This window comes from Microcebus murinus, chromosome 18, assembly GCF_040939455.1.
Source record: "Microcebus murinus isolate Inina chromosome 18, M.murinus_Inina_mat1.0, whole genome shotgun sequence".
Lineage (NCBI taxonomy): Eukaryota > Metazoa > Chordata > Mammalia > Primates > Cheirogaleidae > Microcebus > Microcebus murinus.
In genome coordinates this window covers 11,994,866-12,017,352 of record NC_134121.1, presented here as the reverse complement: position 1 = coordinate 12,017,352, position 22,487 = coordinate 11,994,866, and the positions used below count along the sequence as shown (strand labels likewise).

At 45.3% G+C, this 22,487-nt stretch overlaps 1 protein-coding gene across 4 annotated transcripts; it reads left to right on the top strand.

Moving 5' to 3' along the window:
- Positions 1 to 17,539: 17,539 nt before the first annotated feature.
- On the top strand, positions 17,540 to 22,212 carry LOC105878000 (C-type lectin domain containing 10A). Of its 4 annotated transcripts, none has more exons than XM_012777159.3 (10): positions 17,540 to 17,792; positions 18,737 to 18,833; positions 19,470 to 19,592; positions 20,058 to 20,153; positions 20,240 to 20,311; positions 20,452 to 20,523; positions 20,681 to 20,767; positions 20,854 to 21,005; positions 21,267 to 21,373; positions 21,510 to 22,212. In XM_012777159.3, the coding sequence occupies exons 2-10, from the start codon at positions 18,773 to 18,775 to the stop codon at positions 21,691 to 21,693; spliced, it is 954 nt and encodes a 317-aa protein (XP_012632613.1). In that variant the 5' UTR covers positions 17,540 to 17,792; positions 18,737 to 18,772; the 3' UTR covers positions 21,694 to 22,212. The 4 variants fall into 4 exon arrangements, with proteins under 4 accessions (XP_012632613.1, XP_012632601.1, XP_012632609.1 ...); XM_012777147.3 differs by having other exon boundaries at positions 18,705 to 18,833; XM_012777155.3 differs by having other exon boundaries at positions 18,672 to 18,833.
- The last annotated feature ends 275 nt before the right edge of the window (positions 22,213 to 22,487 follow it).

Here is a 22,487-nt window from a genome sequence, read left to right as displayed (position 1 = left end):
AGTCAAAGCAAAAAATTACTTATAAAATAATGAAATATTTTCATTATTATGAGATATGATATCTCATAATAATGAGATATCATATGAGATACAGCTAAACCATATGAGATACAGCTAAAGCTGGGCCTAGAGGAAAATGTACAACCTCATGTTTTTATAACTAAAAACTGAAAATAAATAATACAAACATTCAACTTACATCAACTACAAACCAAACCAAAATGTAGTAGGAGTGAATTAATAAAGACAGAATAAAAAAAGATTCTAAAGTAGAACAAATAAAGCTAAGAACTTTTATTTTAAAACTTTAAAAAAATAAAAATTAAACTTAAAACATTTTTAAATTAAAAAAAATTTTTTAATGTTACTTTTTAAAAATTAAACTTTAAAATTTTACATAATAGGAGCTGCACACGCAGTTGTAAGAAATAATATACAGAAATCCTGTTTGACTTTTACCCAGTTTCCTCTGATGGGAACGTCTTGCAAAACTATTGCACAATAGCACAACCAGGATTGACGTTGATACAGTCAAGATACAGGACATTTCCATCACCACAAGGATCCCTCCTGTTGTCCTTTTATAGCCACAGCTACTTCCACCCCCCACCCTCTACCCCTTACGGTTCCTAACCCCTGACAGCCACTAATCTGTTTGCTATTTCTATAATTTTATAATTTCCAGATGATTATATAATGGAATCATAAAATATATAACCCTTTGGGATTGGTTTTTTTCACACAACGTAATTCCCTGGAGATTCATCCAAGTTGTTGCACGTGTCAGCAGTTCATTCTTTGTACCGCTGAGCAGTATTCCGTGGGGCACAGCGCCATAGTTTGTGTAGCCATTTACACATTAAAGGACATCTGAGTTGTTTCCAGGTCTTGGCTATTACAAATAAAGCTGCTATGAATATTCGTGTACAAGTTTCTATGTGAACATAAATTTTTATTTCTCTGGAATAAATGCCCAAGAGTGCATTTGCTGGGTCATATAGTGGTTTCATGTTTAGTTTTAGAAGAAATTGTCTGCCAAACTGTTTTCCAGAGCGATTGTAGCTTTTTTTTTTTTTTTTTTTGGAACAGGGTCTAGCTCTGTCGCCTGGGGCTAGAGTGCAGCGGCATCAGCATAACTCACTGCAACCTCAAACTCCTGGGTTCAGGTGATCCTTCTGCTTCAGCCTCCTGTGCAGCTGGGACCACAGATGCACGCCATCAAATCTGGCTAATTTCCCTATTTTTTGTAGAGGCAGGGTCACACTCAGGCTGGTCTTGAACTCCTGACCTCAAGTGATCCTGCCACCTTGGTCTCCCAAAGTGCTAGGATTACATGCATGAGCCTCTGTGCCTGGCCTGGTTATACCATTTTTTTTTTTTTTTTGAGACAGAGTCTCGCTTTGTTGCCTAGGCTAGAATGAGTGCCGTGGCATCAGCCTAGCTCACAGCAACCTCAAACTCCTGGGCTCAAGCAATCCTTCTGCCTCAGCCTCCCAAGTGGCTGGGACTACAGGCATGCGCCACCATGCCCGGCTAATTTTTTTCTATATATATTAGTTGGCCAATTAATTTCTTTCTATTTATAGTAGAGACAGGGTCTCATTCTTGCTCAGGCTGGTTTCGAACTCCTGACCTCGAGCAATCCGCCTGCCTCGGCCTCCCAGAGTGCTAATTTTACAGGTGTGAGCCACTGCGCCCGGCCTGGTTATACCATTTTATATTCTCACCAGCAATGTATCCGCTTTGTTCACTTCCTCACCTGCATTTGGTTGGTGTCACTATTTTTTTTAAACTGTTCTGATAGGTGCATCGTGATATATTACTGTGGTTTTAATTTGCATTTTTCTGATAGCTAATGATGGTGTGCATATTTTCATGGACTTATTTTCCATCTGCCAATCCTCTTTGATATAATGTCTCTCCATTTCTTCTGTCCATTTTATAATTGGGATTGTTTGGTATTTTACTGTTGAGGTCTGAGGATTCTTTATGCATTCCAGATACTAGTTTTTGTTGGATATGTGGTTTGTAATATTTTCTGCAAGTCTGCATCTTGTCTTTTCATCCTTTTAACAAAACCTCATTTGCAAGAAGACTAATGATGATAGATAAAATCTTGGCAAGTCCAGTTAAGGAACTGAGAAAAGAAACATGACCACACGAAATAGGAGGTTACATGACACTTTTCCTGTTTTTATAGAAATCTGTCTAGATTTGCAAAGCTGAGGATGATTGTTGATTAAGTGCCCATATATTTAAAACAGAGAGGAGCTGGATGCATCTTAGGCAGGGTTTACTAAGAGGTGGCAAAACAATCATCACTCTTCCCAGGCTATGTAAGAGAAGAATGGAGATTTAAGAAGAATATTACAAGGGAATTCTTAGATGTAGTGAGACACTCAACTCTTTTTCTCTCCACATGGGGAACAGAAATGCTTCTTCCCACCGCCACCAGCCAAATGATGGGGTTCCAAGGGAACCATTTGTAGAGACAGCGGTGGTCTGCAAGGGGCAAGACAGGCATCTCCCTGCCAGGCCAGATGGTAGCGAAGCTGCAGACACCTTTGGGGTCACCATGGGCTGCTATTTGAGAGGGGCAAGGAGAATTTTAGGGGAGGCTATGGATTTATCCTCAGGAGTTTTGTGGTAATTGTGAAGAAATTGACTCATTCCAGCTTCTTGACAGAAGTCCGAAGGGAAACACCTGGCCATCTGTCCGGCAGGGTAAGGATGTCAGGGAACTCGTGAGCCCAGGGGGACTCGATGGATGTCAGGTTTGAGCCGTCCAGGAAGGACCCCTGCCCAAGAGGACTGCATGGCAGAGTGAGGATGTGAGGGGCTATGGGTGGACAGCTGCGACCGGGCGGGCACTGATGGTGAAGCAGAGCACGCCATCCTCACGCACGGCTGTGTGTCACAGAGAATCACGTAGGGGTCTCTGGGCACCACCAATTGGCCTCGTAAAGGCCAGTGTTGGATGCTTGCTGTGGAGAGCACCTTGACTGCTGCAAAAGCACAGGTCACAGGCCTCCTTTCCCTGCATTCTTCTTTCCCTTGCCCCGACCCTCGAGGATCAGTGAGGAGAAGAGGGAAAGAAAGAGAAAGAGGGAACAGAACCACCCATGACTCTGGCCCTGGGTTCTCCAGGAGCAAACCCCGAGGTGAGGATTCTCGTGAAAGTGGTTCTTCAGGAAGTGCTCCTAGGAAGAATGGGCAGGGGAATAGGGAAGCAGGATGAGGAAGGGAGGAAGGGAAGCAAATGTGCAATAGAAGCTGATGGTAAGACAATTTCTTGTGAAATTGATTCATCAGGAAGTGTTTGCGGGAAATCTCCAGCCAGGTCCTGTGCTGGTGGTGGTGCAAGCTTAGCTCCATGGCACAGGCAGCAATGGAGCCAATGTAGGTCCCACCTCAGAGCTATCTCCACCAGGAACACGAGAGATGGAGGATTTATGCCTTGAAACCCGACAGTCATTGGTTAAAGGCTGCCCGTGGTTGACAAGAATGTAGGTTCTAAGATACTTCGTGCCTTCTGTGTGCCCGGATGAAGCATGCTCTAGCAGCTTGAGGGCAGTCCTCTGACAAGGACACTGGTGCTGGCTGTTAAGAATAAAACCACACTGGGGGCCGGGCGCGGTGGCTCACACCTGTAATCCTAGCACTCTGGGAGGCCGAGGCAGGAGGATCGCTTGAGCTCAGGAGTTCGAGGCCAGCCTGAGCAAGAGCGAGACCCCGTCTTTACTAAAATTAGAAAGAAATCAATTGGCCAACTAAAAATATATAGAAAAAATTAGCCGGGCATGGTGGCGCATGCCTGCAGTCCCAGCTACTCGGGAGGCTGAGGCAGGAGGATCGCTTGAGCCCAGGGGTTTGAGGTTGCTGTGAGCTGGGCTGATGCCACGGCACTCTAGCCTGGGCAACAGAACGAGACTGTCTAAAGAAAACAAAACCACACTGGGAACCGGCGTGCATGAGGAGGGTGAAGGGGTGTGAAGGGGGCTGAGCAAAGCCCTGACTGTGTTTGCCATAGCCCAGCCCACGGCAGGTCCTCAGTCGGTGCTGCGTAAAGCCGGACCGGATGTGAGATGAGCTGACACAATTATGTGGCTTTTCTTCTTAGATTGTTAATATGGCGGATGACATTGGTTGATTTCCGAATACTGAACCAGCCTTTCAGTCCTGGAATAAACCCTACTTAGTTATAGAGTATTATCCTTTTTATATATTGCTGGGTTCCAACCACTAACATTGTGTGGAGCATTTTTGTGTCAGTGTTCATGGGAGACATTGGCCTGTGGTTTTCTTTTCTTGCGTTATCTTTATCTGCCTTCTTTTGGGCTATTTAAACATTTTTAGTGCTCAATTTTAATTTTTCTATTGTGATTTTGACCATATCTTTTTGTGTAGATTTTTTCAAAACATGGTTGCTCTAGGGTTTACAAAATACATGCTTAACTTTGTACAATCTACCTAGAATCAGTGCTTGGCTACTTTAATTGAAACGCAGAAACTTTACCACCTTATATGTTTCCTTAGCGTCCCCTCTGTTATGGGCTGAATTATGTTTCCCCCAAAATGTTTATGTTGAAGCTCTAACCCCCAGTACCTCAGAATGTGACTATATTTGAAGATAGATCCTTTAAAGGGGTGATTAAATTAAAATGAGGCTATTGGTTTGTGTCTTAATCCAATCTCATTGGTATCCTTATAAGAAGAGGAAATTCAGACACACAAAAATAGGCACTAAGGATATGCACGCACAAAGAAAAGACCATGTGAGGACACAGCAAGAGGCAGACGTCTACAAAGCAGAGAAAGAGGCCTCAAGAGAAACCAAGTCAACACCTTGATCATGGACTTCTAACCTCCACAATTATGAGAAAATATTTATCTGTTGTTTAAGCCACTCAGTCTGTGGTATTTTGTCATGGCAGCCCTAGCAAACTAATACACTCCCTGTACATTATAGTTGTCTTATATTTTACACCTACGTAAACTGAAAACTCCTGCAGGCAATGTCCCATTTTTTTCCCTTTGAAACCATCAAGCATATTTTAAATATCTCAAGAAGAGAACAAAGGTCCATTATTTTACCCAGACATTTACCATTTCTGATGTCTTTTCTTCATTCCTAATATTCCATTTTTCCTTCTCGTGTCATTTCCCTCTTGTCTGGAGAGATTCCTTTAGTCAGTCTTTTAGAGAAGCTCTGCTGACAACAAATTCTCTTATTTTCCCTGATATGATCATGTGCTTCACGTTTATTCCTGAAAGATATTTTCACTGGACATTTCAGCACTTGAAAAATGTGACACTTCCTTCTGGCTTCGTGGTTTCTGTTGAGAAATCAGCTGTCACTGGAATCCTTCACTGATAGGGAGATGCTTTGAAAATCTCTTCTTTGTCTTTTATTTTTACCAGTGGGTTGCTCTGGGCTTATCTTGTTTGGGGTTTATTCAATTTCTTGAATCTGTGTGTTTATATCTTTCACCAAACTAAAGACATTTCCAGCCATTATTTCTTCAATTACTTCTTTCTCATCACATTTTTTTTTTCTCACTCTGTTGCCCCGGCTAGAGTGCCATGGCGTCAGCCTAGCTCACAGCAACCTCCAACTCCTAGGCTCAAGCAATCCTTCTGCCTCAGCTTCCCGAATAGCTGGGAGTACAGGCATGTGCCACCATGCCTGTCTAATTTTATACATACATATATATATATATATATTTAGTTGTCCAGATAATTTCTTCCTATTTTTAGTAGAGATGGGGTCTTGCTCTTGCTCAGGATGATCTCGAACTCCTGACCTTGAGCGATCCTCCCGCCTGGGCCTCTCAGAGTGCTAGGATTATAGGTGTGAACCACTGCGTATGGCCTCATTACATTTTTTATCCTCATCTTCTGGGAATTACAATGACACAAATAGTAGATCTTTGATCTTTGTTATTGTGCAACAGGTCCCTGAAGCTCTGTTATTTTTTTACTATTTTTTCTCTCTGTTGTTCAGATTGGGTAATTTCTATTGATTTATTTTCAAATTCCCTTACTCTTCCCTCTGTCATCTCCATTCTGCTCTAAGTCCAACCATTGAGTTTTTAAAAAATTTTCAATTATACTTTTGGGTTATAACCTTTTTATTTGGTTCTTTGTTGTAGCCTCTGTTTCTTTGCCGAGACTTTCTATTTTAACATTTCTTTCAAGAGTGTTATCAATTGCTTGCTTAAGCATTTTTATAATATCTGATTTAAGTCTTTGTCAGAGAATTCCAACATCGTTGTCATCTTGGCATTGTTGCCTATTGCCTTTTATCATCCCTGTCAAACTTACAGTGGTTCTTCATGTGTAAAATAATTCTGGATTGTATTCTTGACATTTTAAGTATTAAGCGATGAGATTCTGAGTCTTGTTTAAATTCTGTGGAGGGTGCTAATGTTTTTGTCTGGCAGGCAATTGACCTGGTTAGGCTGAGGCTGCAAGTCCCAGCCCACCTCTGTAGGTTATGGTTCCAATGTCAATTCAGTTCTAAGGCCTTTTGTTATATCATGTTCTTTTTAGTGCTCTTCAGGTCTGTCCTGGCTGTGTGCCACCCAGCAGTTAGTCTGTCACATAAGCAGTAGTTTACCCATTAATTTAGTTCTCAGCGTCTTTAGTATACTTAATGAGGGTTAGATCCTGACACGTACAGCTCTGTGGTTAGTTAGCCCTCGGGGTTCTTAAAAAAATGTTATGGTGTAACTTTCACAAGTGTATCTGTCTTCATGATCTTCCTGGTACTTTCTGGGTTTTGCTGCCCCTCTTCTTGGTCCTCTAGTTAGAAACCTGAGGGTCTAAATGGAGGAAAAACATAGAGACAAAAATGAAACAGTGGTTTTCCTATTCTATTGAAACTGCAGCTCCACCAAACAGAGAGAAAGGTTCATCTCCCTTAGACTTTGGGCCTCTGTTGGCCTCGATTATCCCACTGCTGCCATTGCTGCCATTCGATTGGCTCTGGGGAGAGAGGGCGGGGGAGGAACCCTCGAGGGATTTCCGTGTTTCCTCTGCCTGTTAGCAGATGCTTTTCCCAGTGCTCAAGCCAAAGATAGAGTGCATTTCCCAGAGCCCTCCCTGTCCATGCCACAGCACTCATTTCCAGGTTTTTGACTGTGTTGAACTCAGGTCAGGGGACACTGGAGGAGATAATGGTAAATTCATTGCTAATTCAATGACGCTTCAAATTCTGGTGTTTTCCTCCAATGGACATGTTGCAATTTATTTTCAGAGTCTTTAAAAAGTTGATGCAAATGTTCTATCCAGATTTTGTAGTTATATTCAGTGGGAAAGAAAGGGTAGAGTGTGTTTACTTCATTTTACCTAGAACTGGTATCCCTCAATAAATGTTTAAAAGCTAAAAACAGGCCGGGCGCGGTGGCTCACGCCTGTAATCCTAGCTCTTGGGAGGCCGAGGCGGGCGGATTGCTCAAGGTCAGGAGTTCAAAACCAGCCTGAGCAAGAGCGAGACCCCGTCTCTACTATAAATAGAAAGAAATTAATTGGCCAACTGATATATATATATAAAAAATTAGCCGGGCATGGTGGCACATGCCTGTAGTCCCAGCTACTCGGGAGGCTGAGGCAGAAGGATCGCTCGAGCCCAGGAGTTTGAGGTTGCTGTGAGCTAGGCTGACGCCACGGCACTCACTCTAGCCTGGACAACAAAGTGAGACTCTGTCTCAAAAAAAAAAAAAAAAAAAAAAAAAAGCTAAAAACAATACATTTTCTATCATCTAAAATGGAATTAAGTATTAAACATATTAAATCAATAACAAAAAAAAATATGTCTGAAAATATCCCCCCCTCAAATTTGAAATTAAACAATACACCTCTAAAGCACCTATGTATCAAAAGAGAAATCACAAGATAAATTAGAAAATATATTGAACTAAGCCAGGTATGGTGACTCATACCTATAATCCTCGCACTTTGGGAGGCTGAGGTGGAAGGCTCATTTGAGGTCAGGCATTCAAGACCATCTTGGACAACATAGGGACAGTCTGTCTCTACAAAAAACAAAATTTTAAAAATTGACTGAGTGTAGTAGTGTGCACCTGTAGTCCTAGCTACTTAGGAGGATGAGCCCAGAGGATTGCCTGAGCCAAGGAGTTTGAGGCTGCAGTGAGCTATGATTGCACCACTGTACTCCAGCCTGGGCAGCACAGTAAGACCCTGTCTCAAAAACAATTTTTTTCTGAACTGAATGAAAATGAGAAGATGCTACATCAAAACAGTGCTTACAGGAAATTTAAGAACATTCAATCATTATTATATTACCAAAGAAGAAAGGTCAAAAATCAAAGAATCTAAGCTCCTACTTTAGAAGACCAGAAAAAGAAAAGCAGTTTATACCCAAAGTGGGAAAGTGAAGAAGTAATGAAGAGCAGAAATCAATAAAATAAAAAAATAAACAAAAATAAGAAAAATTAATAACACCAGAAGCTGTTTTTTGAAAATATCAATAAATAAAATGATAATACTTATATTGATAAAAAAAAGTGTGAAGACACAAATTACCAGTGTTAGAAGTTGAAGAAAAGGATATCATTACAGATCTTATATGCATCAAAAGGATAATAGGAACAACTTTTTGCCCATAAATTTGCCAGTAAACTAGATAAAATGGACAAATGTCTTGAAAGGTATATACATTTCCAAAACTAACCTAAAAGGAAATAGGAAATCTAAGCAGACCTATATGAATGCAAAATAAGTTCATAATTTAAAATCTTTCAACAAAAAAATTTCAGTTTCAGATGACTTGTCTGATAAATTCTATCAAACATCTAGGAAAAAAATCATTAAATGGAGAAATGAATATTTTCAATAAATGGTGCTATCAAAATAAACTTTTCCAAAACTCCAGGAGTTAATAGCTCAAAACAATCTGAAAAGTGTTTATTCAAGGAAAACATCTGAATCTTGCTAAAAACAGTGAGTTTCTTTATTCTGAATTTTCTTGTGGGGGAAAAAAGGAACAAAAAAAACCCAGTAAGTTTTGTGGTATTTTTAACTTGTTCTATCCAATCCTCTTTTTCCAGGTCCATGTTATCCTGAAAACCAATAGCATTATAACTATGGTAGCTATGAAAACCAGGAGCCTAGTAGCCATCGGAGGGTAAATAATGTGTTTGGAGCTATCTAAAAATCTCCTTTCCTAGAGAACTGTCATTATTTGACTTTTCTGGAAGCTCCCTAGAAACCCTGATTCAGGGTTAAGCTATTGATTAACTCCTGGAGTTCTGGAAAAGTTTATTTTGATAGCACCATTTATTGAAAATATTCATTTCTCCATTTAATGATTTCTTCCTAGATGTTTGATAGAATTCATCGGACAAGTCATCTGAAAATGGATTCTTTTGTTGAAGGATTTTAAATTCTGAACTTATTTTGAAGCACTTGCAGCACTCATCTTTATTTGACCTGACTCAGAGCTTGTTCACTGACAGGCAACAGCCTTTTCCCTGGGGCGGTTGTCAAAAGCAATTAGTGGCAACTGTTAAATACTGAAACTGCTTGAAGTCGGATTAACAGTTGGGGCAAATAAGAGGCTAACCAAAAACTTAAAAGAAAAAGTTGGGAAATCATATTTCTATAGGTGGTTGGTTTTGCAAAGCTTTGATGTACTGCTGGGAATCTAGAAGGCCGTGCACGTGTGCAGGGCTGTATACATACCCAAGGAACTGAGAAGGTAGTAATCTTTTACCTCTGGCTGATATTGAGGCTCTGCACAGGCAGGAAGTAAATAATAAAGCAGAGTTTTCAACTGCTAGAACATTGAAGGCGTGCCCCAACACACACATAGAGCCGCCTGGCAAAGGCTGGGAAACTTATTTTAAGGCATTTAAGAATACCTTTGTCAGGCTGGGCGCGGTGGCTCATGCCTGTAATCCTAGCACTCTGGGAGGCCGAGGCAGGTGGATCACTCAAGGTCAGGAGTTCAAAACCAGCCTGAGCAAGAGTGAGACCCTGTCTTTACTGTAAATAGAAAGAAATTAATTGGCCAACTAAAAATATATAGAAAAAATTAGCAGGGCATAGTGGTGAATGCCTGTAGTCCCAGCTACTCAGGAGGCTGAGGCAGAAGGATCGCTTGAGCCCAGGAGTTTGATGTTGCTGTGAGCTAGACTGATGCCACAGCACTCTAGCCTAGGCAACAGAGTGAGACTCTGTCTCAAGAAAAGAAAAAAAAAAACTAATTCTCAAGAATTAGTTTAGGAAAGTCACTAAGCATAAAAGCTTCAGCATCAGCAAAAGCAAACATCAACAACAAATAATGCTGAGGAAGAGGGGAATCTGATTTCCAGACTGTCATATTATGTGATTTGAACTGTCCAGCTTTCAGAAAAAAAGTATTAGGTATGTGAAGAAACAAGAAAGTATGGCTCAAACATGGAGAAAAAAAGCATTCAAGAGAAACTTCCTGAGGAAGCTTAGGCATTGGACTTAATTGACAAAGACTTTAAATCAGCTATGATAACTGTGCTCAAAGAACTAAAAGAAGCCATTTCTAAAAAACAAAAGGAAAGTATGAGAACAATGTCTAAATAAATAGAAGACATCAATAAAAATAAATTATTAAAAGAACAAATAGAAATTTTGGAGTTGAAAAGTCCAATAACTGAAATAAAACATCCACTAGAGTGTCTCAGTAGCAGATTTGAGGTGGAAGAGGAAAGAATTACTGAACCTGAAGATGGATCAATTGAGATTATCTAATCTGATGAACAGAAGAAAAAGGGATCAAGAAAAAAAATGAACAGAGCCACAAAGACCTTTGGGACATCATCAGGCATACCAACAAATGCATAATGGGGGAGGGGAAAGAGAGAGAGAAAGGGGCAGAAAGAATACTTGAAGTGTAATTGCTGAAGACTCCCCACATTTTATGAGAGATATGAATTTGCATACCCAAGAATCTCAACAAACCCCAAGTAGGATGAATTCAAAGAGATCCATACTGAGACACATTATAATCAAACTGTCAAAAGCCAGAGATGGGCCGGGTGTGGTGGCTCATGCCTGTAATCCTAGCACTCTGGGAGGCTGAGGTGGGCGGATTGCTCGAGGTCAGGAGTTCAAAACCAGCCTGAGTAAGACCCCGTCTCTACTAAAAATAGAAAGAAATTAACTGACCAACTAAAAAAATATATATATATATGTATATATATATATATACATATATATATATATACACAAAATTAGCCTGGCATGGTGGCGCATGCCTGTAGTCCCAGATACTCGGGAGGCTGAGGCAGGAGGATCGCTTGAGCCCAGGAGATTGAGGTTGCTGTGAGCTAGGCTGACGCCACGACACTCACTCTAGCCTGGGCAACAAAGTGAGACTTTGTCAAAAAAAAAAAAAAAAAAAAGCCAGAGATGAAGAAGGTCTTGAAAACAGCAAGGGAGAGATGACTCATGCTGTACAAAGGATTGTCAATAAGATTAACAGCTGATTTCACATCAGAAACCATGGAGGCCAGAAGGTAGTGGGATAACATATTCAAAGTGCTGAAAGGAAAAGATTGTCAATTAAGAATTGTATATTCAGCAAAACTATCCTTCAAAAATGAAGGGGGGAATTAAGACATTCCTAGATAAACAGAAACTGAAAAAAAATGTTTGCTAGTAGTACTACCTTAAAAAATACTAAAGGGATTTCTTTAGACTGAAATAAAAGGGCAGTAGATGGTAATAACTTGCATCCACATGGAGAAATAGCACCAGTAAAAGTAACTACATAAGTAAATATAAAAGACAGCAAAGATGTGTGTTTGTGATTCTTTTCTTCCCTTGTCTGATTTAAAAGACAACTGCATAAAGCAATAATTATAAAGCTGTGTTGATGGGCTTAAAATATATAAAGATGTAATTTGCATGGCAATAATAGTATAAAAAGAAAGGACTTCAAGGGAGCCAGTGAGGTCAAGTCAAAAGCAAGAGCATGAAATACATTAATTATTGATCTTGAAGGTTGACATTTTGAGAATTATGACAGGTGTATGTAGGAGAGAAGTTGCCACATTATAAGTGTGTGATCACAGCTCTGTGTGTTGATAATGGTGAGTCATTCTTGCAAATAAAATAAATATTACTAAATTCATACACATTATGTACTTATATAACTCCTATGAGTGGTGTTACAAGAATTAACAAGGTTTGCAAGCAAAAAGTCCTGAAATCAGCAATTCTGAAAAGTAGAGGTATTAAACTTGCTATTTGAATACTAATCTGGCCGGGCGCTGTGGCTCACGCCTGTAATCCTAGCTCTTGGGAGGCCGAGGCGGGCGGATTGCTCAAGGTCAGGAGTTCAAAACCAGCCTGAGCAAGAGCGAGACCCCGTCTCTACTATAAATAGAAAGAAATTAATTGGCCAACTGATATATATATAAAAAAAAAAAAAATTAGCCGGGCATGGTGGCGCATGCCTGTAGTCCCAGCTACTCGGGAGGCTGAGGCAGAAGGATCACTCAAGCCCAGGAGTTTGAGGTTGCTGTGAGCTAGGCTGACGCCATGGCACTCACTCTAGCCTGGGCAACAATGTGAGACTCTGTCTCAAAAAAAAAAAAAAAAAAAAGTGAATACTAATCAATAATTTTTGTTAGCATTTGTCTCTGGTTTCTGGCACTGAGCTCCTAGAACCCTTGGAATTTCCTGATGATGGGATCATCTTTTGTTATTTGTAAGGAGTCCCTTTTGATCATACCTGAGTTTATGCTAATGAGGCGAGGTAGTAGGATCGCTTGAGCCCAGGAGTTTGAGGTTGCTGTGAGCTAGGCTGACGCCATGGCACTCACTCTAGCCTGGACAACAAAGCGAGACTCTGTCTCAAAAAAAAAAAAAAAAAAAATGAGGCGAGGTAGGTTGGGGCTCAGGGTGGGGCTGGTCACCAGGAAGAACAAATGATTACAGAGTTACAACTTTCAGCCTCATTCATGGACCTCTGGGGGATTGGTGACTGGAGAGTGACGTCTATGAAAACTCTTGGGCAATGAGATCTGATGACCTTCCAGGTTGTTGAACACATCCACCTGCCAGGAGGGTGTGCACCCTAACTCCACAGGACAGAAGGTCCTGTATTCAGGACCCTTCTGGGCCTCACCCTATGTATCTCTTCAGCAGACTGTTCGCTCATATCCTTATAATGTCCATTATAATACACTAGTGAATGTAAGTAAGTGTTTCTCCGAGTTTTGTGAGCTGTTCTAGCAAATTATTGAACCCAAAGATGGGGCTGTGGGAACCTTCAATTTATAGCTGGTTGATCAAATGTGTGAGTGGCCTGGACTTGCCATTGGCATCTGAAATGAAAGCCAGTCATGCGGGACGGAACCCTTAACCTATAGGGTCTGCACTAATTCTAGGCAGTTAGTGTCAGAATTGAAATAAATTATAGGACGCCAGTTGGTGTTTGCAGAGAATTGCTGGTGTTGTTGCAAAATGCCCTAGAGGATGATGTTAGCATAAGAAGAGAAATTAAACTGGTGGAACAGACTATAAGTCCAGAAAAATATACAAATACAGTTAGGACAAACAGGCATATATAAGCCTGTTCACTTCAGCATTATTTATAAAATCAAAAACATGCAATTGTCTCAAAAATGTGGCAATTGAGAGTCATTAAATAAACATGTCTATGCTTGTGAACACCATGCAGCCCTTAATAAGGAGGAGGCGGGTAGCGACAGGGAAGACTTACACGATGCACTTTTAGGCAAAAGCATGTTACAGAGAAAATTTTGTAAAATATCCACAACTATTACACACATGTGTGTATGTTTATACATATATAAATATGTGCAGAAATATATCTGAAAGGGCATATGTCCAATTGCTATCTCTGGACCTGGGGGTCAGAGGTGGGGTGCATTTTTTACTTTACTACCTTTCCCTGACCTGTCATGCCCAAGCTGTCTGTTAATATATGCCTTAAATCAGCTCTCAATATGGTGCCATCTCTCCCACGGGCATAGGCACAGCCAAGGCATAGAACAGGGCAATGTCTCCTCTCCCCAGGACACCTAATAGTCCATTTAAGGAACTTTTGCTTTTCAGCTGAACAATCTGGGCTCTTTGGATTTGGAAGTTCGAGTGCCCAAGGAAAGAATGCATCCATCGGGGAAGACAACCTGGGTTCTGTTTAAGTTCCAAGCTGAGACCGATTCCTGGCCGATTTGGGTTTCTCATAAAGCAGGGGATGGGGGTAACTGTACTTTTGGGTGTCACCGATTCTGATTAAGAAGAGAAAGTGGTCTGCCGCCCCCCCATGGAGGGAAAAGGGGCTGGGTGTGCAATCCTTTGAGGCTCACTGGGGAGTCACACAATAGTCCAGTGTCCTGGAATAACAATGGCCAATGGCAAATTGTGGTGACTCAATAAAAGCAGGTCCCTAAAGACCGGGACACTGTAGAGATGAAGTTTTGGATCACCCCACCAGGTAAAATGTCCCGACCAGCTAAGCTGCTGGGAGAAGGTAAGGAATCATAGAAAAGGTAGCAGAAAAAGGAAGCTATTGATATGATTGTCAACCGTGAAAGGAGTCTCAGAGACAGAAGCATTTAGGAAAGAAAAGATGGCTGATTGCCAAGCAGTTGCAAAGGAATCAGATTTTGGGAGGACAGGTTTGCCAAGCAAAACCCACAACAGGCACTGAAAGGGAGACTCTGTAAGATTACCAACGTTTACAAGTTTTTATCAGTTTGTTCATGATGGTAAAGCCCAATAATTTTCTCACATGATTTTCATATTTACAAAAGGTCATGACATATCCAGGCATCAGCATTGCCAAGTCAGGGATAGGACTGTTTTTCCTAGGGAGTCAGCAGTTTATGGGAAAAGCTCGAGGTTTTATTTATTTTGGGGACTAGAAGGAGAACTACTTTTTTTTTTTTTTTTTTTTGGTGAAACCCACATGCAATTTATGAGTAAAATTCTGTCTGCTCTACCTTCATGGTATACCCAAAATCAGAACACTTCTCACCACTTCCATGCACGCACCTCCTCGTCTCTCACCTGGATGCCACAGCAGCTGCTTACCTGGACTCTCTGTTTCCTTACTTGTTCCTTTTCATGAAATTCACAAGACTAAAGCCACACTGTGACAGTTAACACATAAGTTGGGTTATGTCATTCCTCTGCTCCAACCTCTTCGAAGTCTGCCTCTCTGACTTGGAGGAAACATAAATTCTTAATAACAGCCTACAAGGCTCTAAAGGGTTGGTGCCCCACGTTTTCCCCTGTGACCCTCCAACTCCTGTCCTGGCTAGCTCACTTCTCTACAAAATCTCTGGCATCTCTGGCAAATGCATGACCCTCATCCACACCAGACACCCTCCCACCTCCGGGTCTTTGCACTTGCTCTGCCCTCTGCCTGGAGCCCTCCTCCTCCCAGAGCTCTCTGACTTGCTTCTTTATCTCCTCCAAATTTTGCTCAGTTATCACCTTCCCAGTGAGGCCTTTCTTGACACCTGTTCGTGATGGCCAATGAAAAACTGACCCCAACTCACATCCCTGCTATTTTCTGCCATAGCACTATCACCATGTGACTTACATATATTTAACTCATTTATTTTGTTCATCAGTCACCCACGAGAACATATGCTCCACGAGGACAGGGCCTTTTGGTCTGTTTGGCATAATAAAGGCATAAAAAAAGTATACCTCTTCTGAAGGACAGGGCCTGGTGTGCTGTAGACAGTCAATAAGTACTTGTTGAATGGATTCATTAATGCATGTATGAGTGAGTGGAGAAACATAGCATGTTCTTTCCAGGGAAGATTCAATAATGTAAAAATGTTGGTTATCTTCCAATTAATATGAGAATACAGTGCAATACTGTGGCACAGAGACGAGCTACCCACCTCCCCCCTTCTAGGAAGGAAGTGTTGTCCAGCTGTTGGGAGTGTGATCTGCAGATAGGTACTTCCACTGAGGTCACGCCCCTGCTGGGGTCCTCCTCCCCCAGTTACTAGGCCAGGTGGTGCTAGAAAGGCCCCCCATGTTGGCCCAATGCTGGAAACCTCCAATGGGCAGTACTGGTTGAACTCCCAAAGCAAAACACGAAAACAAAACTGGAAACAACCTATATATCCGTGAGTAGGAAAATGCTTGGCCAGGTGCAGTGGCTCACACCTGTAATCCCAGCATTTTGGGAGGCCGAGGTGGGAGGATCACTTGAGGCCAGGAGTTTGAGACCAGCCTGAGCAACATAGCAAGACCCCGTTTCTAAAAAAAAAAAGCCAACAAATTAGGGAAATGCTTAATAAATAGGTTATGTACATATGACGAAATGAGGTGGAGGTGAATAAAGTACATTTTCTGAACTGATGTGGAGAAATTTTCCTGATATATTAATTCAATAAAAGAAAGTTGCAGAACACAATCTCATTTACATAGAAAATATAACCTCAAATGTATTTTTGGAACCTTTTAAGACACTCAGGTTCCTTCCTATTGAAAGGGACATGGGCATGGGTTCAGGGCAGCCCCTTCAGGGATCGGCAGGGCTTGCAGGAGAGTTGGAATCCTGTTCGTGAGCACAGCGTGTGTGTAGAGAGCCCGGGTGTTGAACACTTTCCTTTATGAGCCATGTGATCTTGGGCTCTGAACCTCAGTCCATCATCCAAAATGCCCCCCGAGGCTCTTGTGGGATCAAATGATTACGTAAGGCACGTGTCTGGTATAATCGTCATCACAGATTAGATGCTCCATAAAAGTTGGCTCTTTTCCCCGGCTCCTCCCCTCCCATTCTGGCCAGGAAATCCTATTCCCTGTCACCCTCTTTCTGCCTCCCGAGTGGAGTGAGGCGAGTGATGCTAGAGCTGGGGAGCTGAATGGCCGAGGGCCCCGAGGACGCTCAGACGCCAGGGACTTGGGCCAGGGTTAAGCAAGAGCAGAGGATGGGCTCCCCTGGGCCTGGGAGTACGGTGGTAGAGACAGCAACAATTCTGGGAAGTTGAAAGGAGGCAGGAGCCAGGCATGGTGGCTCACGCCTGTAATCCTAGCACTCTGGGAGGCCAAGGCAGGAGGATCGCTCAAGATCAGGAGTTCGAGACCAGCTTGAGCAAGAGTGAGACCCCGTCTCTACTTAAAAAATAGAAAGAAATTAATTGGCCAACTAAAAATATATAGAAAAATTAGCCGGGCATGGTGGCTCATGCCTGTAGTCCCAGCTACTTGGGAGGCTGAGGCAGGAGGATTGCTTGAGCCCAGGAGTTTGAGGTTGCTGTGAGCTAGGCTGATGCCACGGCACTCTAGCCTGGGCAGCAGAGTGAGACTCTGTCTGAAAAAAAAAAAAAGAAAGAAAGAAAAAAATAAAGAAGGAGGCAGGAAGCGAAAGGAGGTTGTGGGGTAGAGGAGGAACAACAGATGGCACCTCTGGCCTCTCTGGTCCAGCTCTGCACCCAGATGGGGAAATGAGGAAGTCAGTGGAGCCGTAAAAAACGGGAAAAGGGGCCCGCCCCGGAGGAGGAGGGAAAAGCTGGCCTCGTACCCAGCTTCCCCCACAAGCAATCTCCTGTGTTCCAATTTCAATTCATTCTCATGTTTACTGTCCAAAGTTGGGGAAATGGGATGTCCCAGATTATAGACTCCTGGGCTTTCAGACACGAGACCAGCAGGACTCTGGTCGCGGGTGTGGCTCCTCCTTGGTCACCCCTACCCTAAGTCTCCAGGACTGAGTTTCTTCAACTCTGAACAGCTTCCCAACTCCGGTCACTGCTGTACAGTGAATCCAGGAATCGCAGCCTCCAGAATTTCCACAGGTAACTGGGCTGGGGATGCAGGTGAGACCAAAGGGACAAGGACTATGTCAGAGGAAGCAGGGTCTTGGGTGGCATTGAATGGGAAGGAGTATAAAGGATGGTTTGAGATTGAAGTAACAAGTGGAGGTTTGAGGCTCTAGTCCAGGGGTCCTCAAACTTTTAAAACAGGGTGCCAGTTCACTGTCCCTCAGACCCCTGGAGGGCCATTGGGGAGTGCGGCACACATTCCACACATGCGCACTGTGGGCCCGGGACGAGTGGGCTGCTAAGCAGGACAGGCAGCGGTGGCAAAAACACCCGGCAGGCCGGATAAATGTCCTCAGCGGGCCGCATGTGGCCCATGGGCCGCAGTTTGAGGACGCCTGCTCTAGTCCCTTCAGTGGATTTGAAATTGAATTATGGCAGCCACAATCCCAGCCACAAACTAGACCCAAATTCAGCCCTATCACCAGCCCGATTCCAGCCTGTCCTCAGCCCCAACCCCAGCCACAGCTCTAACCCCAAAACTAACCCAGCTCCCACTTTAACCCGACCTCAGCTTCAACCCCAGGTTCAACTTGAAATCTTAACACCAGCCCCAACCCAAAACTGAATTTCAATTCTATTATATTAATATTTTCAAATTCAGTGCCAAGCTAAGGCCCAATTTCATTGTGGCTCCAACATGAGTACAGATCCCAATCCAAGCCTGAGACACAACCTCCAGCCCCGATGACAGACCCAGTCCTCGCAAGGAATCTAGCTCTGATTTTACCTGTACTCTCAATGCCAAACCCAACTCAACCCCGGCCCAAAGCCCAAGCCTGACCCCACTTCTCACCTCGGCCGCAGACCCAGGCCCATCCCCACCCTGGCCCTAAACCGTAGGTCCACCTGCAGCGCCAGCCTAGCCCCAGCTCCCCCCTGCCCCAGCTCCGGCCCGGCTGGCCCTGCCTCCGTTGCAGCTCTGAAATCCAGACAGAGGCCGTGCTGGCCCAAGCATGAAGTATGAGGACCTCCAGCACCTGGAGAGCGAGGAGAAAAACCAGGGCGTTAGAAATGGTAAGAGGAAAGGAGAAGACTCTCCTAAAATGTTTAGAAGGATTTCTCCTGCCATGCCATGTCTGCACGTCCCCCAGGCACACTGGTGTGTCCCCCATTTGGAGGGGGCCAGGCCCTAGCCTCTGGGGGATCCTGTGTGAAGAGGATTCAAGGTCCTCAGAAAGACGGGGACAGGGAGGACCACTGCAGAGCTGCTCCCTGTGCTCTGTGGGCAGGGGTGAGAGGAGAGGGGTGGGGGAGATGGGTAGTTGGGTTTGGAAGGGGAACGCATGTGTGAACATGCTGGTGCAGGCCAGTGTGAGCCTGCCACGGGCCTGGCTGCCCCTGCGGTCCCCGTGTCTTCCTGCCCCTCCCCCAGCTCTGATGACAGGATCTCCCCTAGCACCATAGTCTGCTGTCTGTGTGAGTACATGGGACCCCAGGGCAATGAGGGACCCATGTGACTGACTGGGGACTTGTGCTGGTCCACCAGGTCAAAGGCCTGGGCCTCCCCCACTCTCCACCCTCCTCGTCCAGCCCTCCGCTAGCATTACCTGTGTCTGGCCGTCACCCCTGGACTGGTCCCTGCGCCTTGTCCTCCTCCTGTCTTTGGCATGTCCTGGGCCCTGCCTGTCCTGACACCCTCTCCTCTTGCAGGGCCGCCTCCTCCCGCAGGGCCCTCTTTCCTGCGGCGTCTCGGTCTCGGGCCCAGCCTCCTTCTGCTGTCTCTGGGCCTCAGCCTCCTGCTGCTGGTCGTCATCTGTGTGGTCGGATCCCAGAGTGAGGATCACGGGGGTCCCATGGTAGGGCAGTGAGGGGCGATGGTGAGGACCGTGGCAGGAGCACTGGCAGGCACCGTGCTGGGGCAGTTACGGAGATAACCGAGGGTCACCACAGTGGCAGTGCTATCAACAGCTGTAGGGGCCATAACGGGGCCACTGATGTGCTGATGGCGGTATTAATGGGCTGGCCGATGGGAATGTTGGGGGGCCGCTGGGGGAGAGGGCTCTGGGCCACAATCAGGACGGCTCCTGGCTCTGCCACTTACTAGCTGGGTTATGTAATCACATTACTTCACCTCTCTGAGCCTCTTTCCTCCTCTGCAATACTGGATAACAACAGTGCCTGCCCCACTGGGTCTCCCTGAGGACCCAATGGGACAATGCATGTAGGGTGCCCTGCTCAGTGCCTGCACAGACAGGACCTGACGCATCTTGGCTCTGATCATGCCATCCATCTGATCAGATTCCAAGTCTCAGAGGGACCTGATGACGTTGAGAACGACTTTCAGCAACTTCACCTCAAACACTGTGGCTGAGGTCCAGGCACTGACCTCCCAGGGTGAGCCTGGCTTGGACGGGCTCTGGGCCGGGGCCACGTGGGGGCGGGGGGATCTGAGTCCTGAGCCCAGTCCCCGCGTCCTGCAGGCAGCAGCTTGCAAGAAACGGTCACATCTCTGAAGGCTGAGGTGGAGGGTCACAAGCAGGAACTGCAAGCAGGTGAGAGACCTTCAAGAGAGTGTGTGGAAGTGGGTGGGGCGCGGGGGGGGGCTCTCAGATAAAGGTGGGGCGGGGGGGGGGCTCTCAGATAAAGGTGGGGCGGGAACAGCCTGCTGGTGCTGAGCCGCTCTCCCCTGTAGCCCGCAGCGTGGAAGGCAAGGTGCTTTCTCTGGAGAGCCGGCTGGAGAGACAGGAGCAGCAACTGAAAACAGGTCTGCCGGCTGCTTCCCGCACTTGGGCATGGCACGTGTGGGAGGGCAGGAGGTCCCTGGGCTGGGCCCCATGCAGGGGCCTCTGAGCTCCAGGGATGCATTGAGCTGAAGCCACACCCAGGGCTCTGTCCCCACTGCCCATCTGTGCGTGTCCCAGATCATTCTGAAATGCTCCTGCGAGTCCAGCAGCTGGTGAAAGACCTGAACTCCCTGACTTGCCAGGTGGCTTTGCTCAAGAGCAATGGTGAGGAGGGTGTGGGGAGTGCCTGGCCCCACTTCCCTGCCCATAGCCCGCCGGGCAGCGCCTCAGGCCCCTCTACCTCCTTTCAGGCTCCGAAGGGACCTGCTGCCCGGTCAGCTGGGTGGAGCACGCGGGCAGCTGCTACTGGTTCTCCCGCTCCGGGAAGCCCTGGCCCGAGGCGGAGAAGTACTGCCAGCTGGAGGGCGCGCACCTGGTGGTCGTCAACTCCAGGGAGGAGCAGGTGCGGGCTCTGGCACTCAGCTGCCAAGACATGTCCCCTTTAGGGCAATGGTTGTCAACCGTGGCTGCACACTGGAACCACCCCGGGAGCTTCAGGAACGACTGCCACCTGAGCCACACTCTCAGAGATTTAATTGGCCTGGGCATTGGGATAAACAGTCCCAAACTCAAGTGATTTAACAAAGAGCTAGAGCTTAGAATTGCTAGTCCAAGGGGTCAGCTGGCACGAGGAGACATCACCATTGCCCTTCTGTTCCTCCAGAATTTTGTCCAGAAACATCTAGAATTGTCGTACACCTGGATGGGCCTCAGTGACACTGAGGGAGTCTGGAAATGGGTGGATGGGACGGACTACGACACCAACTTCCAGTGAGTGCACGACGGCTTTCTACGCCCCACGTCCCCTCCCCAGCTCTGCCCCAGGGATCGACCCAAAGCCCCTCCTCCCCAGTCCGAATTCTACCCCATCCACCCTTCCTAGCTGGCTGTCGTCCTCTCCCCTCAGGAACTGGAAGCCGGGCCAGCCTGACGACTGGCAAGGGCACGGGCTGGGCGGAGGCGAGGACTGTGCCCACTTCCTCCTCGACGGCCGGTGGAACGACGACGTCTGCCAGAGGCCCTACCGCTGGGTCTGCGAGACCCGCCTGGGCCAGGCCAGCCAGGAGGGCCACGGAGCTGCCTCTGGTTAGGCCGCCTGGACAGGGAATAGCGGCGGGGAGCGGCATTCTTCCCCAGAGACCCCCTAGCAAGACCGCTCTGGGAGAGGAATAAGCCCTGGGAGATTGGAAGCACTGCCGTCGTTCTGAAGTTTCTTCTCCTTAATGTTAAAAAGACAAGATAGCGCTCCTAAGGTTTTATTTTTCCCCGACTTTCAAAATCAGCTTTATTGAGGTATGCTTTTTTCATGATGAAATGCACCCATGTAAAGAGTAGAAACAGCACTCTGGCAGGCTGAGGTGGGAAGATCGCTTGAGCTCAAGAGTTTGAAACCAGCCTGAGCAAGAGTGAGACACCATCTCTACCAAAAAATGGAAAAAATTAGCCGAGCATGGTGGAACACGCCTGTAGTCCCAGCTACTCCGGAGGCTGAGACAGGAGGATGCCTTGAGCCCAGGAGTTAGAGGTTGCAGTGAGCTATCATGATGCTACTGCACTCTAGCCTGGGGTGACAGAGTGAGACTGTGTCTCAAAAAAAAAAAAAAAGAAAAGAAAGCAAACTGAAACCCCCTCCTCACTCCTGCTGTTATATAATAAATAAATAAATGAATAATTTAAAAAAGAAATAAAGAGTAGAGATAACTTTTGACAAATATAGATACCTAGGTATCTACCCCTCCAATCACAATATAGAACATTGCTGTCACCCCCACAAGTTCCCTCATCTTCCTATGCAGTCTGTTTCCCTGTCCTCGGGTGATTTAAGATCTGATTTCTTTCATTATTAATTGGTTTTGACTGTTCTAGAATTTCATGTAAATGAAAT

Coding starts and splice junctions, on each gene's coding strand:
- LOC105878000 (XM_012777159.3), top strand. CDS start 18,773: ATGAAGTATGAGGACCTCCAGCACCTGGAGAGCGAGGAGAAAAACCAG. Junction 21,006..21,266: donor TCAACTCCAGGGAGGAGCAG/GTGCGGGCTCTG, acceptor CTGTTCCTCCAG/AATTTTGTCCAGAAACATCT. Junction 21,374..21,509: donor GACTACGACACCAACTTCCA/GTGAGTGCACGA, acceptor CTCTCCCCTCAG/GAACTGGAAGCCGGGCCAGC.